Consider the following 23,938-nt stretch of genomic DNA (forward strand, 5'->3'; position numbering starts at 1 on the left):
GTGTGGCGGGGAGGGACTTTACAGCCTTGCCAGATTATAGAAACAAATATATGTAACATAGAAGAAAGAAGAGAGATACAAATTCATTGGAGAATTTTCTCTTCCTGTCACCGTAACATTGTTATTAAGGGGAAAACTAGTTTATTGAAAGCAAGAGAAGATTTTTGGGGAAATCATCCTATCAAACTCCTCTGAAATCAGCTTTCCTGGTTAGGGTTTCCAGGTTAGGGGTTATGATCTTGGCTACCAGGTCCTCCGTGTGCCCTGAGACAGGGCCAGTGTGTAATGTGTATTCAACGTATTCCAGGGGGAGGTGTTTGCAAGTGGCCGGCAAAGTGGACGTGATCAGGGCGGGAAAGAGGGCCGGGGAGGGGAGCGGCAGGAACCGCGAGGCCACAGCCAGTTGTCCGCTGAGCAGGTGGGAAGAGGGAGGGGTCTGCGCGGCCGCCGGGTGCCGGGAGCCCCGGGAGCCGGCTCGGCTGGGAGGGGCGAGGCTGTCACTCGCGCGGCGCGCGGAGCAGGAGAGGCGCGCGGAGCTCTCGGGCCCGCGCTGCGTCGGCCGCCAGCGCTTGGAGGGGCCGCCGGGCAGCGGGACGCGGCGCCATGGGTGAGTGTGCAGCCCGCGGGGCGCCCCGGGGCTCGGCCTCGGGAAGAAAGCGGGTGTCGGCCGGCCGGCCTGGGATTGCACACCTCCCCCCCAGCAGTCTGTGGACTTTTCTCCGGGAGCCAGGCAGCGGGAACGGGGTGGCCCTCGGAGGTGGGCGCCGGGGGAGGACCGCGGTCCAGAGGGGGTCGCCGCGCGTGGGCATCACGGGGGGCGCAGAGTTCCAGGCTGGGGGGCTGTCCCCACATGCGCCCCAGGAGCGAGCTGAGACGGGGCGCGGGGAGTGGGGACTTCGCGCAACTTCCACTCGCACCGGTTTGCGTGCGGGCAGGCGCAGGGGCAGGGCGAGGAGAGACACTTCCCAGCCTCCACCGAATGCCATCGTGGCGCAAAAGGCTGAAAGTTGAGGCTGAAGGCTGACCTGCCTCGGGGTGAGAAGGGCCAGTGGGCGGGGGTGCGACCGGGTCCAGGTCCCAGGGCGCTGGGGTGCGCGCGCGCCGCTCCGCTCAAGTTTCTAGACCGAGTGTCCCCCGCCCCCCTTCCGCTTTGGAGTTGAGGGGCGGCCCCTGGGTGTGAGTGGCTGGAGTGGGGGAACCCAGTGCGGGGGCCGGTGCCCGAGGAGGTGGCGTCCGGGGAGAAGAGCTCGGAGCCGCGCGCGGGGGGCGGAGGGCTGGAACCACGCATCCCGCGGGCGCGGTCCAAGGAGCCGCCGGCGCGGCCGCTTTTCGTGGTTACTGATTAGGGATCGGCGGGCAGCCCGGACTGACCCTTCAGTGCCAGTGTTCTCGTTTCTTCTCGGCCAAGTCCATTACGCCCCTCCCCCGGCCTCTCCCTTGTCCTTTGTTGTGAGGGATTTCTTCCAGAGTGAAGGAGGCCTTGGGGATTGACGTGCTCCGGTGGAAATTCCTAAGTTCCCACAGGCTCGAGGGGTAGGGGGTGCTCTGACTGCTAATCGGTGGAGTTTATAGACGCTGGCCAACTTGGAAGAAAGGAGGACAGAGAAAGCTGAGGACATTTTTGCCTATGAATGTTAATTGTGGTCAAGACATTCATAGTCTGTTGCATGACTCTGGAAAAGTTTTTAAAAGTCCCATTTTTAAGGGCCTGTGAATAAACTAGTCTTGCAAATGATCTGCAGCATGAGCTGTCTTTAAAAAGTTTTCTGAAATAGAAGGAAAATGTTCCATTTAAAAGGGAAAGATGAAACACTTTTGTCCCAAGCATGGCAGAATGAGTTTCAGGCTCTTTCGTTTGTGGTACATGGTCATATAAACTCCTGTTAGAATAACACATAGAGGAGAAAAGCTCTCATAAATGGAAAAACCAACATAATTGACTTTCAGTGAAGTAATCTATTCACTTCACTGAAAGCATTTAAGATGCTATTTTGTATACTGCATAAAGTCTCCAGGAAGAGTGACCTTAAGCTTGAATGGACTATCTATCCAAGGGTAAGGTGCACATAATTTTGAAGTTAATTATTTCCCCAGCTTGCATTTCCAAGCTATAATGAAGATGGTAGGTCTTGGCTTTTACTTCAACAAATTAGACAGGATCTCAGGTTACAGGAGACGGTTGTCCTGGAGAGGAGGTGGGGTTAGCCCCCAACCCCTCTGATCAGACTGAGTTTGGTCTCTGACTCTTAGAACTTCTCTATCCTACCTGTAAACTGACAGCTGAAATTCGTCTGTTCCTTTTTCTGCCGTAAATGGACTGCATTTTCTTATTGTGATTGAGGTCACTAAAAGCTCACGGAGCTGTCAGATGGCTCGTAGGAGAGAGCAGGTTGAGGAAGCAGGTGAGAACCCAGCGCGCGGGGCGGTAGGAAAGGACGGACAGGTGGCCTGGGAGTGAGGGTCTGAGGCCAGAGCTCAGGACACAGACCCAGACGCGCAGTCCACACAGAGCAAGAGCCCTGGAAGGAGGGGCGGGCAGCACGAGAGAAGGAAGGAAGGAAATCTGTCCAGAAACGAGAGAGAAAACACTTGGTCACTTAAGGTCATCTTTCTCCTCATCTTTTAACTCACTTGTGAAAAGCACAGAACTTCATTACTTAGCACTTCTTTTATTGAGAGGTAGCAGCGGGGTGAGGATTTAGCATTGGAGTCCAAATTACTAGGATCAGGGGGAAAGCAGTGTGGCTGAATGCCTGACTGTGCCAGCAGGGTAAGCCCATCTTTACCTGGTGTATGACAACTGAAATGCATCATTTCAAGAAAGGAAGATGGTGCTGTGGGGGTGAATATAGCCATCAATTCTTGCTTGACTCAGAAGAAATCCATGCTCTAGCATCATGAAAGAATGAAAGTAATTAATCAAAATATTCTGAATAATTGATAGTTATCATATTTATAATGCACAAGGCTGTTTCTCAAAAAAACCACATTATTTGCTAAGTAGGCAAGTTGAGATTTGGTATCCCTTGCTTCCTCCTTTTATTTTCTCAGTGATGCCTTCAGCTTATCAAGGTATGCAACGGGCTTCCTCTCTGCCCCCAAGTTTTGCTCTGCACAAAAGAAATGATGAAATATTTCATACTGAAAAGTGTGGGACTAACTCATTGCTAAGAATATTTAGTTTTTAGCTGCAAGGTTGACTTGAACCTGCACAGTCCCTCATTGTGAAATTGCAGGCTCCGGTGGGGGAATGTTTTCAGTTTCTCCTCTCACCGCATCACTCAGTGTTCTTTGTTGTATTTAAAAAGCGATGTGGAACATTATACGGAAGATATTATGGAAAGTTTCATGGAGGGAGTGGCTCTGAACCTGGTGATGTTTGAAGGGATGTGAAGGATCTGGGAAGGAGACAGGTATTCCACATAGAGTAATGGATCCCTGAGCAGAGCTGGAAGAATTTCAGGAGCAATAAGACATGACTGACAGAATGGATTGGCAGGATGAGACTTGATTTTGGATAGCCTTCAAAAACAACCTGAGGAATTTAGAATGTATACAGCAGGAAAGAGGAAATCATGGAATATTCTTGAGTAGAGAGGAATTGTAGTGAAATTAGTGTTTGAGGAAGACAAATTGAGCAGTGCTGTTTAAGATAAAAGATAAATTAGGACAGAACCAGTTGTCACGGTAATCCTGAAGTGTTATTGTCCATGTCTAGTTCAGTTGTGGTGAAATAGTAGCTCTAATGGAAATGGAGAAAGAGAGATGTGTGAATGATATTTCTAATGAAAAGTCTAAAATTAGGAACTTAAGTGATAAACAGGAGATTTAATAAGAAGCATTTTCTGGAGATTTGAAACCTTGAGTATTGGGGATATAGTAGATCCCTTGATAGGGTTTTTAAAGAATAAAACAGATGGTTTATTTTCCAGATGCTTTGGACAGAAGATAAATTTCATTTTTGAGATGTTAATTAAATGGTGATGGCTAAACATGTTAACACATATGTTAGTAAATTGGAAACATATAGTGAAAAAATTAATCAAAGCACAAGAATAAGAAGGAAAATAAAGGTTAGAAGGTCACCAACCTTTGGTGAGCAATAAATCCATGTAATAAATTACCTGTTTGGAGGTGAACAGGTATGTGGAGGGCTGGTTGAGGGAAGGGGAAGGAGGATAAACACTATCTGCAGGAAGAGAAATATCAACCACATAACATGTATCAGTGCCCTGAAATTAGAACAGTGAAGTGTGACATCTTTAACATTCAGTGTTAGATCTAGGAGTCCACAAATTTTGACAAGAGGAGAACATCAGACAGAAATGTTTTGATGTCATTCAGTTTCAGTAAAAAGGATCTTGGTTCAGGATCTGAAAATTACTTGCAAATTTAAGCCAAGAATAATGACACATGGTATCATCTCAAATTCATTTTTTTTTTCAGGAAAGTATGACCCCCTAGAGGTAGTTATGAACAAGGTACAGAGAGGCAGGATTTGAAGTTGGAGAAGCAAATGATAATCTTTAGGTGGATTATGCAGACGTTAGGGATCCTGTTTTCTCTTTTGTTTGATGAAGGGTCATGCATGATTCTATACATTTGTGTAGCTCAGATCTTGATTTCATAATAATTAGTAATAATTAATAAAAACATGTAAAAAGATAAGCTTGAGCTATTTCCATGAAACAAACCAAGAATATTTTAAAGATGCTAAACTACTAGTTGAAACTTTTTAAGGGTCAATTGGCCTCTAGTATATTACATGCTTTGCTGTGCTAAGTCGCTTCAGTCATGTCCAACTCTTTGCGACCCTATGGACTGTAGAGCCCACCAGAGGAGCCCAGAGGACTGTAGGCTCCTCTGTCCATGGGATTTCCCAGGCAGGAATTCTGGAGTGGGTTGCCATGCCCTCCTCCAGGGGGTCTTCCCAACCCAGGGATTGAACCTGTGTCTCTTGTGTCTCCTGCACTGACAGGTGGGTTCTTTACCACTAGTGTCACCTGGGGCTCCAGTGCTTTGGCCATCTGATGCGAAGAGCTGACTCACTGGAGAAGACCCTGATGCTGGGAAAGATTGAAGGTGGGAGGAGAGGGGGACGACAGAGGATGAGATGGTTGGATAGCACCACTGACTCAATGGACATGGGTTTGAGTGAATTCTGGAAGTTGGTGATGGACAGGGAGGCCTGGCGTGCTGCAGTCCATGGGGTCACAAAGAGTCGGATACAGCTGAGTGACTGAACTGAACTGAACGGAACCACCTGGGAAGCCCGCTAGTATGTTATACGCCCTAGGAAATTATAAAAGTTTCATCCTGAGCAGAGAAAGATAAACTAATATTTTGGTTATCTTTGCTGCATACCATGTATCCTTCAGTTCAGTTCAGTCGCTCAGTCGTGTCCGACTCTTTGCGACCCCATGAATCACAGCACACCAGGCCTCCCTGTCCATCACCAACTCCCGGAGTTCACTCAAACTCATGTCCATCGAGTTGGTGATGCCATCCAGCCATCTCATTCTCTGTCGTCCCCTTCTCCTCCTGCCCCCAATCCCTCCCAGCATCAAAGTCTTTTCCAGTGAGTCAACTCTTCCCATGAGGTGGCCAAAGTATTGGAGTTTCAGCTTTAGCTTCAGTCCTTCCAATGAACACCCAGGACTGATCTCCTTATAACTAGTTTTGTTATTATCTCTTAGGGTTGTATGGACTTTACTGCCGAGCAGTTCTTATTTGAGGTCTCCTGCCTTGCAGTTCAGTATATGCTGAGGGTCAGGCATCTGAACACTTGATTGGGCTGGTCGCTTAAAGTGGCTCCCACCTGTAGCTGGCGGTGGATGCAGGCTACTGGTTGGGAGTTCAGTTGGGGCCGCTGGCAAGTGGCTTGGACTTTTCACAGCAGCATAGTGGCTGGGTTCCCAGGGGGTACATCCCTAGAAAAATGTTCTAGGAAAAAACCTAGGCAGAAGCTGCAAGGCCTCTTATAAGCTAGAACATCGTAGGTTCCATAGCACCACTTCTGCTGGATGCTAACGCTCACAGAAACCATTGAGGATAGTCAGATTCAAGGGAGGAGCATGCCTGTTCAAGGAGAGAAGGAACTGAGGCAGCCAGCTGCTTGAACTCATTCCTAAAAGAGATGCCTGGTAAATGTGTTTCACAATAGAGACATCATCAGGTTTACCTCTGAAAATTTGATATTTTATTAAAAATTTTTTTTAATTGAAGGATAATTGTTTTACAATATTATGTTGATTTCTGCCATGTATCATCATGAATCAGTGACAGGTGTACATATGCCGCCTCCCTCTTGAATCTCCCTCCCCCTTCCCACCCACCAGACAGTCACAGAGCACCAGATTTGAGTTCCCTGTGTCACACAGCAGATTTCTGAATCACATGTGATACAGGATTGATAATTTCGTGAGAACTGTAAAGACGTCCAGATAGTCACACTCGTTTCACAGGAAAACAAGTGTGCAAATCCATGCCTGGGTGGAAGTGTGTTAGTGAAATGCTGGGGTAAGCTCTGCTCAGAATAATTTCAAATATAGTCAGCTGGTATTTCTTTAATTTCAATTTGAAGTTTCTGAGGCTATTGTGAATTACTGTTTATTTTACTTAAGTTTGAGTTTGTCATAAATCGAAATGTATAAATCATTTATTCTATATCTTCTTGTCACACTAAACTAAATGTTTTGTAGTGAACAGTTCAGAAGATTGCTTTATTTTTCAAGAATGTGTTGACTGTATGAAATACACAGTTGGTATGGTGCAACTAAAAATAAATGTAGTCTTAACTATCGCTTCTTTTGAAAGATACGTTTCTAAATTAAATATGTAACTTTCAGTTTATTAAAACTTTAAGTGTAAGTCTCATTTTACTATTTTTAATTGGAAAGAGAGCTGACATTTATGGTTACAAAAATATAGGTCTTTCTCCTTAGATGATTGAAAAACAAAGAAAAATTAGGGTAAATGAGATGGGTTTAAAGTCAAGGACAGAATTAGTTTCAACCTAGAAACTTAGAGGCCTTAAAAAAGAATTAGATTCTGATGGTTGCAACCTGACTGCTTTGAGGTCATTCTATTTTCGACTGTTTGACAAGAGGTGAGGGAATGAGGATGGATAATCTGAAGCTACATACTCTGTGCTCAGTACTCGTGATGTGGCAGACAGACAGAACTACGTCTCAACAAGAGATGAAGACCTGACCTGTATAACCGATAGAACTGGAGAGTGCCTGAGGAGTTCAGAAGGTAAGATGGCATGGAAGTAAATTCTTCTTTAGTTTGTTAAGATGGCCTGTCAGAATAGTCACTCATTACTTTCTCTACAATATTTGAGACAACCCAAACTACATAATGATAGCAAAATCAATATCTCTGGCTGTTTCTGTAAGACATCTTGTTCTAGAGCCTCTAAGGTTATTGTCTGAATAGAATAACTTGGAGAATATGCTAAGTACCGGTTTCTGGGTCCCACTGCCAAGATTTGAGATCAGAAAGTTTGGGCTTGAGAGGTGGACCTGCAGTTCTCACATGAGGTTCAGCCAGTTGAGGATGAAGCCTGGGACATGCCTGGAGAACTAGCTCTTCCAGAAGCCTCCGTCCCCCATCAAGCTAGCTGAGCCCCGTGCTGCTGCCTGTCCTCACCTGGGCCTTGCTGATACTTAGCCTAAGTCTCTGTTGAGCTCCTCTGTCCATCTTACCAGTCACATCTTAGCCTGTTGGTGGGATGGTGCTCTCCAGTTTACGGTAACTCTTCCCCAGAAAATCACTGATGACTTCCTGTCTCAGGGTTTCAAGTGTTACTTATGTGTACATAAATATGGCTCCGTGTGCTCAGTCCGTCAGCTCTGTCCACCCAGCCACCCCTTGCAGGCTTCAGTCTCAATGCCTGCAACATGGAATTCCTCCTTCCTGAGGCTGACTGGTTCCCTCCTCCCTTCCTTTGCCCTCTTCCTTCTCTTTATTTTTCTTGATGACTCCAGTATGCCTGACCTTGTTGAGCGGATGTCATCACACGTCTGAATGCCCACACTGTCTCGTCCTGTGTCCTCACCCACTCCAGCCTGGGTGTTGGTGGTTTCCCCACTGCCAGTCACCTCCCCTCCTTGGTCTCCTCCCAAATCACCCCATGTGATGATCCAAGCAACCCATGCGAGCATGGTTCTTATTGCCCCGTTGGTCCTCTCCAGAGTCACTTCCCACTCTCATCTCTCATGCATTTTATCCTTAACCATCTTATGGAAAAACGTGAACGCTCTTTTTGGCCAATCTTTTGAACTGTGGTGTTGGAGAAGACTCTTGAGAGTCCCTTATACCGCAAGGAGATCCAACCAGTCCATTCTAAGGGAGATCAATCCTGGGTGTTCATTGGAAGGACTGATGCTAAAGCTGAAACTGCAATACTTTGGCCACCTCATGCGACGAGTTGACTCACTGGAAAAGACTCTGATGCTGGGAAAGGTTGGGGGTGGGAGGAGAAGGGGACTACCGAGAATGAGATGGCTGGATGGCATCACCGACTCTGTGGACATGAGTTTGAGTGAACTCCGGGAGTTGGTGATGGACAGGGAGGCCTGGCGTGCTGTGATTCATGGGGTCGCGGAGAGTTGGACACGACTGAGTGACTGAACTGAACTGAACTGAATGATACACAGTAACATATTTATTTTAATAGACATTTTCTGTTATTGAGATAAGTCAGCTGTCTACTCCAGTCTAAATTTGAAGCACAAATAACCAATGTTGGATACCAAGGGGGTTTTCTGCAGTCCTGCTTCAGGTTTTCTATGAAATGGTGCAAAAAGAACAAAAATTCATAATGAAATGCTGTATATATGTGTGACAAAGATCCATTATTGTCACTGTTTGATAGATTCTTTCCTTCCTAAAGAAAAATTTACAAAGAAGAATATAATTTTGTTTGTTAATTATAGATGAGAAATTAAACTCAGGGTGAGAAGTCTCTAAAGAAGAAAAATCCAGAGCAACTATTAATATATGTGCACAACTTTTAAGTAATTGGTTCCTTCGGTATAAATGAAGGAGAGATCACTACTTAGTGTTGTTATTTAGTTTCAACCATCTCTCAGCATTCCCTTAATAAAGTTCCTTTTATATAACATGATACATACATCCTGTTTAACTGGGAGGTAGGTAAAGTGATAACTAAACTCAAAGGAGGTAAAACAATTAAAAAATACAGATGATAATCAGAAGATTCCTTTTTGGCAGGAAAGCTATGACAAACCTATACAGTATATTAAAAAGCAAAGACATCACTTTGCTGACAAAGGTCTGTATAGTCTAGGCTATGGTCTTTCTCGAAGTCATGTACGGATGTGAGAGTTGGACCACAAAGAAGGCTGAGTGACAGAGTTGATGCTTTCGAACTGTGGTGCTAGAGAGTCCCTTCCCTTGGACTGCAAGGAGATCAAACCAGTCCATCTTAAAGGAAATCTACCCTGAATATTCATTAGAAAGACTGATGCTGAAGCTGAAGCTCCAATACCTTGGCCACCTGACACGAACAACTGACTCTTTGGAAAAGACCCTGATGCTGGGAAAGATTGAGGGCAGGAAGAGAAGAAGGTGACAGAGGATGAGATGGTTGGATGGCATCACCGAATCAATGGACATGAACTTGGGCAAACTCTGGGAGATGGTGAGGTACAGGGAAGCCTGGAGTGCTGCAGTCCATGGAGTTGCAAAGAGTTGGACACGATTTGGTGACTGAATAACAACAACAACCTCATTAACTCATATTAAAATCATCATTGTCACAGAATCGTTGTACCTAAAGCCACCAACACTTCTATAGTAAAATAATGCTCTATATTATATACTTGAAGTTATTAGAGAGTAGATCTTAAGCTTGTCACCATGGAAAAAGAGGTAACTTTATGAGGTGATGGATGTGTTAATTAACTTAATCATGGTCATCATTCACAATGTTTATCTATATCACCATGTTAAATACATATATTATATATATATATACAAGTTTGTCAATTATACCTCATCAAGGCTGAAAAAATTTAAGAAAGTAAAAAAACTAAAAAGAGTACTCCTTCCAAAACAAGCAACCTCTTAAGTGTGTTTTAATATTGATTGGACCAAGCATGCCCACCCTTCTACACATCATGACAGCAAAAGATGCATAAAGGCCAGATTCTCATTTCTGCTGCAAAAGTACCTGTATATCAATTGGGAGATAGAAAAGTCACACACGTAGAAAACCATCTGAGAATTTGAGAAAATTAGGTAATGGAGATCTAGACTAATGTAATGATTGCTAAAGCTGTCAGTCCAGAATGGGAGAGACTCATGGAAGCTGCATGCATCCAGGGAGGTTTTCTGAACGCGGGACCATGAAGGGAATCTGGGCGTGTGTGATTCTGTCCGAAGGAGGGGTGGAGGTGTGGCCAGAGCGTGCTCGGGACCCATCTGAGTCTGCGTCCCCGCTCCGGCTCTCTCTATGAATTTTTCCACCTCCCCCCATGACCTCTGGACTGGGCCATGGGGTGCCACCCTCATGGAAGTCTGCCTCTTTGGTGTTCAGGCTATTTGTCTGCTTCTCTGTCTGAGTGACTGCTGCAGCTGACTGACTTCCTGCCACTCCTGTTCCTTTGTAGAACGCGTCGTCAGCTCTTCCGTGCTGTCCCCCCAGATCTCACGAGTGTTTTCGACCCTTTTGGGATTAGTCATTTCCACCCTCCCCATCCTCCCTTGATGCGGGTTCTCATAACTCACCCCTGGATTTTGTTGTTAAGTGGGATTTGCTGAGTGTCTAAATTAAAACCACTCTTGCTGCAGCATCAGTAACAATGCACAACTCCGGAGGGTGTGATTCGCATTGTGCCCCCGCGGGCTTCCGATCATGTGGAACACCTGAGACTGGTGCCCTGCAGTGGGCGAAGCAGGGTCTGCCGGCCACAGCATCTTACCCTCTGCCCCTCACTCTGGTACCCGACCGCTGAACCCACTCATTTTCCTCTGAGCCCTGGCTACCCCATTTGATTTCCCTCTGCACTAGCCCATCATTGTCGTTGAGTCGCTAAGTTGTGTCTGACTCTTTGTGACCTCATGGACTGTAGCACACCAGGCTCCCCTGTCCTCCACTATCTCCAGGAGTTTGCTCAAATTCATGTCCATTGAGTCAGTGATGTTATCTCACCATCTCATCCTCTGCTGCCCGCTTCTCCTTTTGCCTTCAGTCTTTCCCAAGCATCAGTGTCTTTTCCAGGGAGTTGATTCTTCGCATCAGGTGCCCAAAGTATTGGAGCTTCAGTTTCAATGTAAGCATCATTACTCCCCTTCCATTCAGTCGTGGTCCAGAGCCCCAGGGATCCTTTTGCAAATGTTCTTTTGTCCAAGAACCTGGATCACTGCAGCAGAGATGGGAGGAAGTCTTCCTATGAGGACTGAGAAAATGGTTCTAATTCAAGAGTGTGCAACTGTAGCCTTTCAGCCAGGGAGCGATAGGGAAATTATCAGATTTAGTTACAGATGTAGCAGAAAGGAAGGAATCAGAAGAGATAGTGAGAAGAGAAACTTTCTTTAGAATACCAACAGGAAGGTGGTGTTCTGATGAAAGAGAGGAAGAAGCCATCAAGAATGAACATAAACAAACTGCAAATATTCTCAATTCAGGCAGTTGCTAATGAACTAAACTCCACATATCCCACATCAATAAGTAAGAGGATGATCTAGTATGACTTAGGTCAACCCAAGGATTCAGGATTGCTGTGTGGGTCTACCTGTCCAGAGGAATGCTCTGTTAGTTCCTGATACCCAGGTGATCTTCCCTAGAAACTGTGCAAGATGGCAAACTTTCCGGATGAAAGAGTGTTTTACTAGGAGTATGCAGTAGGCTTCCCTCCCCAAAAATAGAACCTTAAAACAAGCTCTTAAGATCCAATTTCCCATTGACTGTGTGATATAATCAGACATTTACAAAAATTTGCCTCAGAGATGTTAGGACATCCACTTAATTATGAATGAAGTAATTCAATGTATTTAATTACAGATTATAACTTAGTGGACAGTTATTCAAATTAAGTTGAAAATTAAAAATCTGAAACTTTTGATACCAAAGAATGTGATATAAGCAATGATAATGAGAGGATCTAATAGTTTTTTAAATCCCTAGTTATTTAGCATTATGCAATATTGTCTCCTGTTTTCATATCTTTATGCTTATTGTGCATGATGAGATGAAGGGCAGAGAAGAAAGATCCTTTCTCTTAAATTCTGACTTATAGGTCGCCCTAATTCTGGGCCTTTCTTCTATTTCCTTTCTTTATTTTTGCCACTCTGTTTTTTCCTTTTTTTTTTTTTTTTGCTTTATTTTGGCTTTTAAAGTTCAAAATGATGAATCTTTTTTATTATTTTAAAAGGTTATTTATTTTTAATTAACCCTTGTTGATGTGTTGGTGGTTTACAATGTTGTGTTAGTTTCTGCTGTACAGCAAAGTGAGTCAGCCACAGACGTACATATATCCCCTCCCTCTGAATCTTTGAAGGAGACTATATCCTTGCGGTTGAAAGACTCATTCAGTTCTCTCCCATCTTCTGTGAAAGGGACTGACCCAAAGCAACATAGTTAAAATGAAACGCTATATAATTAAAGAGTTCTGGATAGGTGAATTTCCAAAGACTAATTGGGTATCTGTAGCTTTTGAACTGTGGTGTTGGAGAAGACTCTTGAGAGTCCCTTGGACTATAAGGAGATTCAACCAGTCCATTCTAAAGGAGATCAGTCCTGGGTGTTCATTGGAGGGACTGATGCTAAAGCTGAAACTCCAATACTTTGGCCACCTCATGTGAAGAGTTGACTCACTGGAAAAGACTCTGATGCTGGGGGGGATTGGGGGCAGGAGGAGAAGGGGACGACAGAGAATGAGATGGCTGGATGGCATCACCAACTCGATGGACGTGAGTTTGAGTGAACTCCGGGAGTTGGTGATGGACAGGGAGGCCTGGCGTGCTGTGATTCACCGGGTTGCAAAGAGTCGGACACAACTGAGCGACTGAACTGAACTGAACTGAAGGATGTCTTTTCATTTTCCACTGCGGCTTTCTCCATACGTGGAGCTCCATGTGGGCGAAGCTCTGGGTGCAGGTGTGTTCAGGCAGTGTGTCTCTACCTCTGGCTGCTCAGTAGCACCAGCAGTCTTGACCCCAATCCTTCAGTTCCTGCGCAGACGGCAGAATCGAGCTGCAAGTGGCTGTTTGCTCTCAGGTCCGGCTGGTCCTGCTGTTTTCTTGGTCACTGGTTTGCTCCTTCCGTCCCAGTGGCTGTAGCTCACTGTTTATTTATTGGGTGTTCAGTCTGAGAAAACATCTCGTCTTTGATCATAGACAACAGCTTAGAGCAGTGAGCATGCCCGTCACGGCACATTGGGTATAATCTTTGGCTCTTAGGCTCTTGGCTGGTCTGCTGCACTTTGCTGTCTTGAAAGTTTGAGAAATCTGACTGCTTTGTTGGTTGTTGTTTTCCTATTCTTATTAACACTTGCCAAACCTTTTGTCATGCAGCTTTAGAACCATGACAGCTTCTAGGTCAAATTTCAGTTTTGATCCCTGCATCTTTAGAAGTAAAACTAAGAACTAAAATAGCCATTTCCTCCCAGTGATTGCCATGGGTGCTGATTAAACTGCATGCTGGTTGTTGGAGTCATAGCAACAAGCCCTGCTTACTATCTTTTAAGAATCTCAATTAAGTTTCTTTAGTCTTTGAATATCTAACTACAGAAAAGTTTAATTTCCTAGGGAAAATGAATATATTCTTTTCTTGGAGAACAACACCATAGAGTTAATTAAGCATTCCTTTCCAAGGTTTATTTGTGTACTAAGCTTGAAATTATTTGCACTCCTTTTTTCCCCATTTTTTTTCTTCCAGCTTTCATAATTAGGCTTTCAGTGGACTTAATCTTTTAATTTTAAAATGATTAAGTGCCAAGTTGTTGGGTACCATTGCTTGGGTTACAAAGATAAACATATCCAGCAATAATAAGAAGTTCATTGAACTTGCTACAAGGACAGCAAATACTCAGGTTTTATTTTCAACAAAGACTCAGGACATTTTGCACTTGACTGTGCTATCTTGAGAAGTGCTATAATTATTTTATTTTTCTAGGGAAATGTAGATTTGGCAAGTAATTAATTTTTGGTATTAAATTCTACTATGATATAAAATATGGATAGAGAATTTTTTTTCTTTTTTTACAAGTCATATATAATATTGTAATTTCTCCCGACATAAGGACTCTTTTAGAGGCACATACAGTTTAAACCTCTCCCAAGTGGGTTAATGGTGAGGAAAAAAGGTTATGTTATTTTACTTTTGAAATCAACTTGAATATAATTTTGTATTCTCCAATTTATTAATTTCTAAGTGAATCTGAACAAATAAACTTTCGTGGAAAATTCATGACACTTTTTTGCATTTTTTGATTTCAGTTCCTGGAGTCAGTGCTTTGGAAAGGTGATCTGAACTCCCTGAGCTTCAGTTAGTGTGTTTTATTTGTTGTTTGTAGACACAATAATAATGCCCTGGACTACCTGGAGTTCAGAAGAATAAATGACACAATCTATTAAAAATCTATTAAAATAAAGGGCTTCCCTGGTGGCTCAGTGGTAAAGAATCTGCCTGCCAATGCAGGAGACATGGGTTTGATCCCTGGTCAGTAAGATCCCCTGGAGAAGGAGATAGCAACTCACTCCAGTATTCTTGACTGGGAAATCTATGGACAGAGGAACCTGGCAGGCTACAGTCCATGGGGTCGCAAAGAGTCAGACAGGACTGAGTGACTTGACTAAACAACAACAGCATATTAAAATAATTTAACAATGTCAGACTAAGAGATAATACTCAATGCATATAAACATATGTGAGTGTGTACACACACATACTTAAACGAAACTGTGAAAGTAAGTTTGTCTTACTAAGTCTTTAGTCTTAATTTTTTTAAGTCTGTCATACAGGAAACTGTGGATGAAAGTGAAAGTCAAAGTTGCTCAGTCGTGTCTGACTCTTTGCGACCCCATGTACTGTAGTGCATGGAATTCTCCAGGCCAGAATACTGGAGTGGGTAGCCTGTCCCTTCCCCATCGGATCTTCCCAACCCAGGAATCAAACCAGAGTCTCCTGCATTGCAGTCGAATTATTTGCCAACTGACCTATCAGGGAAGCCCTTGGTGCTTATTTTTCAAAACCAACGCACAGTGTCGTCATATGTTTTCTTAGAGATAAACTGATTAGCTATGACTTTTATGGATAGGATATAGTATTAGGAATAAGCTAGAGTAAAGATTAAGACATTGCTCGAAAGATGTCTAGGGATGATCTTAAAAATCAGAACATGTGAAGTCCATCTGTATAGAATGCATTCATCAAGCAAATTTTAAACCCCTCATTCCAAGATATTATTAAAGAGCAATAAGGCTTTTATTGTTTATTTTAAATTCAAAGCATTGCAGTAAGTTGCTTATTTTATTTAATAACATTTGACACTCTCAAGAGAGAATACTAAATAAAATACTACAAACACTTGGTTTTATGTGAATATTTTTTATTATGTAGGAATATTAAAGATATGAAAATTTTCTCAATTCATGGTTGAAATTTCCATTATTAGCATGTTCTGACTATTTTATAGTCATATCATATTGTAAAGTCTAACTTTGATGAATTCTTCTGTCTCCAGTTCAGTTCAGTTCAGTCGCTCAGTCGTGTCCGACTCTTTGCGACCCGGTGAATCACAGCACACCAGGCCTCCCTGTCCATCACCAACTCCCGGAGTTCACTCAAACTCATGTCCATCGAGTTGGTGGTGCCATCCAGCCATCTCATTCTCTGTTGTCCCCTTCTCCTCCTGCCCCAATCCCTCCCAGCATCAGAGTCTTTTCCAGTGAGTCAACTCTTCGCATGAGGTGGCCAAGGTATTGGAGTTTCAGCTTTAGCATCAGTCCTTCCAAAGAACACCCAGGATTGATCTCCTGATGTGATTAATTTTGGTCACTAATTATTCAAGCTGTTCTAAAAATCTGTTTCTTTGATTTGTCTATCAATCATTTATCCAAAGAATGAAATATTATTTTAAGTATTTAAAACTGATTTCAATGACTATATTAGCATATTAGTCTTTTAGTTTGCAGAATATTTAATGGTTTTTAAGGAACCAGGTAATCGCCAGTGGTTCATTATGTAAATGTCCTCATATCCAACCATATTAGGGAATGCAGGAGTTTATATTTGGTTTTTTTCTAATGTTATTCAGTTCTTTTCTGCTTGTTTGTTTTGTTTAAGTCTAGGTACTTCTGCTTGCTGTGATGCAGTGTGTGTAGCATGTTGGTGTTCTCTGAGCTACAGCTTTTCCTCGCGGCAGCTCTGCATTACTGGTATGGTCGCAGTGATGCGAAGAGGCGGTGGGTTGCGTGTGAAAGCCTAGCCCCTAACTCATGGCAGGATTCATCAGTGGTGCTTACTACCACATTCCCTTCTCTCTAGCTGTACGCAGTCAAGTCTCTGAGGTAGCTGGTGCTCTTTGTTGTAAACCTTTACTTACCGAGTTTGTGTGGTACATACCTCTGGTTCTGAATTGCAATGTCCTGCTATAACATTTGGTTTATTTAATTGCTTGCAGTGAACAAAAGAATGCTTTTGACATAAGAAACTAGTTTGAGAGACATCGTATTATAAACCATAGACAGTGAGTTAGAAACTTAAGTAAAAATCCCCCAAACTGGTGAAAAGCAGCAGTGTAAAGTATCTTAAGATGATTTATTAAAATTGGATGACAAGTCTGAATTGAAAAGTCTAAATCATTGAATTTTCAAATGTGAATAGCCTGTTTTAATTCTTAGTGCATGTGAGGGCTTCAAAGCAACTGTTACCATGGTTTTGGAAAGAAACATCTTCTATTTCTAATACCTCAGTGAATGAATCAGAATCATTTAAAATTACCTCAGCATCTTTTATATAGAAATCAATTTAGTATGATTTTTGCATGATTTTCCAGATAGACAACTAATAAAGTATTAAGACTCTATGACTCTAATTATATTACTTTATATTTGACCAATAAATCTTTTCCATTGAATAAAAGTAAACAGTAACCTAAAATCAAATGATAAATTAACTAAATGAAAATTATTGTTTTCATGTGCAGTTTAAGAGTTTAACTGTTTCTAAAGAGTTGGCTAGAAACTGATAAGAACTGAACCTCTAGAGGCGTTAATGCAGTGCTGAAGAGTTTGGCTTGTGATATTGATTTTTCATTCATTTACTCACTAAATAAATATTGATTGAAAGACACTGTGTACCTACTGTGTGCCTGGCAGCCTTCTAGGAGCTGAAAATTTAATGACGGTGGAAGTAAACGTGGTTAGTGGTATCACAGATATTCGTGAACTAATGGGGGGGAAACGCAAGTAGATCATTGCAGCTCAGGCGTCAGTATTTGACAGGATCCAGTAAAAAATAACCCTTATTAGTCACTCAAGTTTGAATTGAAGACAAATGCTCTGGGAGGTGGAGCTGAAAATGTTATTTCTTTCGCTACTGATTGAGATCTTGGAGAACAAGATCTTTAGCTGGTCTCTCCAAGGGAGCATTTTATCTCAGTTTTGCATTGGACAGACTTATTCAGATGCAAGCATCATGGACCAGTGGCCACTTCTCAGAGCCTGTCCCCCTGCTAATGTGTCATGGAGGGGCAGAGAATTCTAGACAAGTAGGAAGGTGGGGGCCTGGGAGATTGTGGACTTCGGGGGACTCAGTGCAGTAGATTGGTGTATAAAGACAGCATGAAGGAGAGATGTCTGGAGGAAGACGTGCGGTCCACGTGGCACAGACCTTGGGGTCATGTTGGTCCATTTCACTTTTATTCTGAGAGCAACATGGAGCCATTGAGGGTTTTAAGCAGGGGTTTGACACGGTCACAGTTGTGCAGGGTGAATCCGAAAGGTACAAAACAGAATGAAGGATCTACTCAACAGGCAGTTTTCATGCCAGAAGGCAGAGGCCACGCAGCATTAACAGGAGTAGTAAGAGCTTGTGTGGTGCAGTTGGGAGACACTTGCTGTTTCATCTCTCTGGCCTCCTCATAGCCATTCCGTGGCTCATTAGCACTTCCACCAAGGGGGAGGACACAGGAGCTGAATCAGGCCTTCCCAGTGTTCTTTCAGAACCACCATTCTGAGGAATGAGCAGTTTTTTTTTTTTTTTTAATTGCAGTTAATTATGGTTTGGGATTAACTGAAAATTTTGTTGATTCATCCTGCCCCAAGATCTCATTAGCATGTATGATTGAGTCGGAAATTATTTTAATTATTTACTTGACCCTTTTAATTGACTTATTTTTTCCTGTGATCTACTTCCCTGGTGGCTCAGAGGTAAATCTGCCTGCAAATCAGGAGACCCAGGTTCAATCCCTGGGTCAGGAAGATCCCCTGGAGAAGGCAAAGGCAGTCAACTCCAGTATTCTTGCCTGGAGAATTCCATGGACAGAGGAGCCTGGCAGGCTGTAGTCCATGGGGTCGCAAAGAGTTGGACACCACTGAGCAACTAACACTTTCACTTTCATTTTCTTTCCTGTGATAGTTTGTAAGCTTTCTGCGTATTTTTTATTTGATCACATCAATCACGGCTTCAGCGAGACAGGCCCTGAAAACAACAGCAGCACAAGCAGCAAAGCCATATTCTAAGGTTCTGTGAAATTCATTTTGGGACTGCATGAGAAGGGAAATCTTTCTTGGATCTTGCAGGTTTTTCTTTTAAGGTTAAACTTTTCCTCCTGGGGTAAACTTTGTTGAAGTTGGATTGCTTTAAGTATGAAGACCTGGAGTGGGCACTGCATGCCTAATGGCTCAATAGTCCCAATGTTGTCTAATCTTTTTTTAAATTAAAAAAAAAAAGACTTTTTAGTTTATACTGGAGTATAACCAGTGAACAGTGTTGTGATGGTTTCAGGTGAACAGCGAAGGGACTCAGCCGTACAAATACATGTGTCCGTTCTACCCAGACTCCCCTCCCAACCAGGCTGCCGCATCACATTGAGCTGTGTTCTGTGTGCTGTACAGTAGGCCCCTGTTGGTAATCCATTTTAAATACAGCAGTGTGTACCTGTCTCTCCCAGACTCCCTGACTGTCCTTTACCCTTGGTCTTCCCCCCACCCCCGGCAACCATAAGAGCATTATGAGTCTTTGAGTCTCTTTCTGTTTTGTAAATAAGTTCCTTTGTATCATTTCATTGTAGATTCCACAGGTAAGGGATATCATAATGTTTCTCCTTCTCTGACTTACTTCACTTAATACGACAACCTCTAGATCCATTCATGTTGCTACAATGGCATTATTTCATTCTTTTCAATGGTTGAGTAATAGTCTGTTGTGTACTTTGGCCACCTCATGCGACAAGTTGACTCACTGGAAAAGACTCTGATGCTGGGAAAGGTTGGGGGCGGGAGGAGAAGGGGACGACGGAGAATGAGATGGCTGGATGGCATCACCGACTCTGTGGACATGAGTTTGAGTGTACTCCGGGAGTTGGTGATGGACAGGGAGGCCTGGCGTGCTGTGATTCATGGGGTCGCGGAGAGTCGGACACGACTGAGCGACTGAACTGAACTGAACTGATATATGTATGTATATAATCCTTGACGTAACTTTAGAAGCTTCTCTATGTATAAAGTTAGGGTTAATTTTGCTGTGACATTTCTTTAAGTGTTTCTGTGCTTTGCCATCATGTTGAGATGGCTCTTTACTGTTCTGTACACATTTTGTCTTCACAGACATTGTATTGGTATCATTAGTAGTCAGAGATGATAGTCACGTGATAGTACATTCATTCCACTGTCTCTCAGCATGAACTCCTGTTGTGCCTAGCAGTATTTACTGCCCTCTGTACCCAAAGATAATAATATGTAAAGATTATAGATATTATTGCTCATGATATTATCAGTGTTAACAGAGGTAGCTGCTACCCAGCATAGAGAAGGGAATGACTCATTTTCCCTTCATTATCAATGAAGGAAACTTTGGATAAGGGTTTGAAGAATGGAAAGGAGTGTGTCAAACCACACAAAAAAAGTGAGAATAAATCAAGCAGAGGTATTAGCAGCACAGGTTAAAAAAAAAAAAGCCCAGAAACAAAGATAATGGATTGTCCTGCATTTTTATTTTCCACTGTGTCACTCTATATGCCAACAAATTTGGAAAACAGCAGTGGCCACAGAACTGGAAAAGGTCAGTTTTCATTCCAATCCCAAAGAAAGGCAATGCCAAAGAATGTTCAAACTCCCGCACAATTGCACTCATCTCACACGCTAGTAAAGTCATGCTCAAAATTCTCCAAGCCAGGCTTCAGCAATACGTGAACCGTGAAGATGTTCAAGTGGCTTTAGAAAAGGCAGAGGAACCAGAGATCAAATGCCAACATCCGCTGGATCATGGAAAAAGCAAGAGTTCCAGAAAAACATCTATTTCTGCTTCATTGACTATGCCAAAGCTTTTGACTGTGTGGATCACAATAAACTGTGGAAAATTCTGAAAGAGATGGGAATACCAGACCACCTGACCTGCCTCTTGAGAAACCTGTATGCAGGTCAGGAAGCAACAGTTAGAAATGGACATGGAACAACAGACTGGTTCCAAATAGGAAAAGGAATATGTCAAGGCTGTATATTGTCACCCTGCTTATTTAACTTATATGCAGAGTACATCATGAGGAACGCTGGGCTGGAAGAAGCACAAGCTGGAATCAAGATTGCTGGGAGAAATATCAGTAACCTCAGATATGCAGATGACACCACCCTTATGGCAGAAAGTGAAGAGGAACTCAAAAGCCTCATGTTGAAAGTGAAAGAGGAGAGTGAAAAAGTTGGCTTGAAGCTCAACATTCAGAAAACTAAGATCATGGAATCTGGTCCCATCACTTCGTGGGAAATAGATGGGAAAACAGTGGAAACAGTGTCAGACTTTATTTTGGGGGGCTCCAAAATCACTGCAGATGCTGATTTCAGCCATGAAATTAAAAGACGCTTACTCCTTGGAAGGAAAGTTATGACCAACCTTGATAGCATATTAAAAAGCAGAGACATTACTTTGCCAACCAAGGTCCGTCTAGTCAAGGCTATGGTTTTTCCCGTGGTCATGTATGGATGTGAGAGTTGGACTGTGAAGAAAGCTGATCGCCGAAGAATTGATGCTTTTGAACTGTGGTGTTGGAGAAGACTCTTGAGAGTCCCCTGGACTGCAAGGAGGTCAAACCAGTCCATTCTAAAGGCGATCAGTCCTGGGTGTTCAATGGAAGGACTGACGCTAAAGCTGAAACTCCAATAATTTGGCCGCCTAATGCGATGAGTCGACTCACTGGAAAAGACTCTGATGCTGGGAGGGATTGGGGGCAGGAGGAGAAGGGGACGACAGAGAATGAGATGGCTGGATGGCATCACCGACTCGATGGACATGAGTTTGAGTGAACTCCGGGAGTTGGTGATGGACAGGGAGGCCTGGCATGCTGTGATTCATGGGGTTGCAGAGTCGGACACGAATCAGCGACTGAACTGAACTGAACTGTGTCATCAGGGAGCAATCTCTTTAAATATCAGATTATAGAATATAGAGAGTTAGATCCTAGAGCTATAAGAGCTATAAATGTTCTTTGGAGATCCTAGTCCCACATCACTTATTTTGTAGTGTAGAGCTTGATGCCAGGAGGCTTGCCCAAAGTGATGCAGCTGATCAAAGGCAGAGCGAGGTCTTCCCGCTGTCATTCGGCCTCTAACCACACTGTCTGACTTCCCTAGTGGAGATAGGAGAAGCCTCCCTGCTGTTATCTTTGAAACCATATTTTCTGTTCCTCTTTGTGAATCCTTGGGCAAGGCTCCTCTCTTTTGAGAACATGGATATTTTCAGGATTGATGGAAGCCACGGTTTCGTTTGAGATGTTCTGATGCATCCTTGATCAGCACCATTTACCCTACCACATACTTGCCTCTGAAGATAATGTTGAGTGGAGGCTTGTGTCTGGAGCGTCCAGAGATGTATAATCAGCTGAAGATGGTTTTAGTCTCAGCTCCAAGTAAAAGCACTTTTGAAGAGTAATGAACTGTTCTACTTTTTTTCTAGTTTGAACAAAAAATATGTTATGAAGGAAATAGAACTACCACGTGACAGAGGTTTTGAGTCTGAGATTCAAGTCCCTGTAGACTTCCAATAAGTAAAGAAAAGCTGTGAAGAAACATTTATACTCATCTTTCGGATGAGCAAAGGGAATAACGGAGGCATCTGTTCTCCCCGAGAGTTTTCGTTTTCACAGCTACCCATTCAGCAGTTGTTGGGCACAGGGATTATATTGAGTATCAATAATGCAAAGGCCACATTTCTTAGAATATATAGATATACATACACCAGTTTTACTTTCTTAAAGTATGGAAGGTTTTAGGGAGATATTTTTTCATTTGCTTTTTTCTGCCTAGGCAGTGTGGATTCCAGATTTGTCTTCAACAAATCCCATGTCATTTTTAAAAGTTTTGAACTGACAGTTTTCATTAACAGATTTCAAAGAAAATTTAAAAGGATTATTGGTAAAAGAAAACAGTTTACGAGTGAATACGTTCATATTTTAAAATCCCATGTTCAGGAATTTTTTTCTTTTCTTTTTTTGCTGTTGTTGTTGGTTCTATTTGTGGATCTTGCTAGAAATAATTACTGGTATGAACTTAACCGTCATCAAAGATCTTGCATCTTAATTCAGATAAAATGGTTTTTGAGCAGATTGTATGTTTTATTGTTAGCAGCCGTAAGATACACTGGAATATTGTATTGTTTGTGAATGCATTTCCGGCTCAAGAAAGTTTGAAACAAAATTTCTAGAGCTTAGTAGCTGCATCTGATACAAATCTAAAAACATTGTGGCTTTTAAAATAAATTTTAGAGCAAAGCTAGGGTTCTCTGAATGAACTGATGAAGAATAAAGCATATGCAGGGAATCATAATGTGAAGGGAAGGGAGAATGAATAGTAGCAGCAGGGAGAATTTAGGTCAGTTACACCGCACGTGACTCGCTTCTGACTGGAAATATTTTTCAAGTAGGGAACAGGGTGCTCGGCTCCTCCCACCTCCCCGCCCCCCAGCAGTGTGGCTGTGCTTGTCTTGCCCAGGAAGTAACTGTTTCCACCACCCAAAGTCCAGAGAACTCATAACTGACTTCCCTAAGATGTGATTTTTATCTCTATTTGTTTCTCTTTCCAAAACCCCGCAAAATGACACATTCTGTAAATTGTAGCCATACCGCATTGCTGATTTCAACACCATCACTTACCTACTTTCATTATTCTGGAAAAATCCATTAAATGCTCTGTGTCAAAAATCTTTAAAAAAAGGGGGAAGACAGCCTCAGGCAGAGACTTCTGGCCCTTATTTTTCCTACTGTCTCTTTTATTTCCTTGTCCATCTTCAGCCGTTTTCTGTTTGGTTCTATTGTGAGTTGCATCCTATTCTGCTTTCTCTTTGAGACAGGAAATATAGAGGGGAGAGGAGGTTGACTGAGGAGAGGCGTTGTGGGATGTCTTTATGAGTGTGTTTGGTCCTCGTTTTTATATGGAAGAGGTGAATTTTTTTAAATACATATCTGTACGTTATTTACGCATGTCGCACCTACTCTGTTTCCTTGTGTGAGTTGAGCTTTGAAAGTAAATGTGACTCAGAGAACAGGCTTATCTGGGTTAGATGAGTAGTAACCTAAAGGCAAGTGCAGGCTCTTTTAAAGAGACCGTGTTTTCATAGCAAATGAAGGGAAAGTACTGCTCAGTGCTGCTGCCCTGAAAGACAGGGAGTTGGTAGCAGGGGAGAGTCAGTTTTAATCCGAGTTGCTGAGATATTGGGACTACAGAAAACCTGAACATGTTCTGTATTATAAAGTTG

The 23,938-nt window shown here is 42.9% G+C and overlaps 1 protein-coding gene across 1 annotated transcript in view; it reads left to right on the top strand.

Annotated features, from left to right (window-relative positions):
- The first annotated feature begins 397 nt into the window (after positions 1-397).
- The window catches only part of GPM6A (glycoprotein M6A), a 264,438-nt gene continuing 240,897 nt past the window's right edge, over positions 398-23,938 (top strand). The window contains exon 1 of the mRNA XM_055416341.2: positions 398-607. Within this exon, the coding sequence (XP_055272316.1) occupies positions 604-607 (4 nt within the window). The 5' untranslated portion in view covers positions 398-603. The remainder of the gene's footprint in view (positions 608-23,938) is intronic.

This window comes from Moschus berezovskii, chromosome 26 (assembly GCF_049115385.1).
Source record: "Moschus berezovskii isolate FMDL1 chromosome 26, NW_MosBer_1.0, whole genome shotgun sequence".
NCBI lineage: Eukaryota > Metazoa > Chordata > Mammalia > Artiodactyla > Moschidae > Moschus > Moschus berezovskii.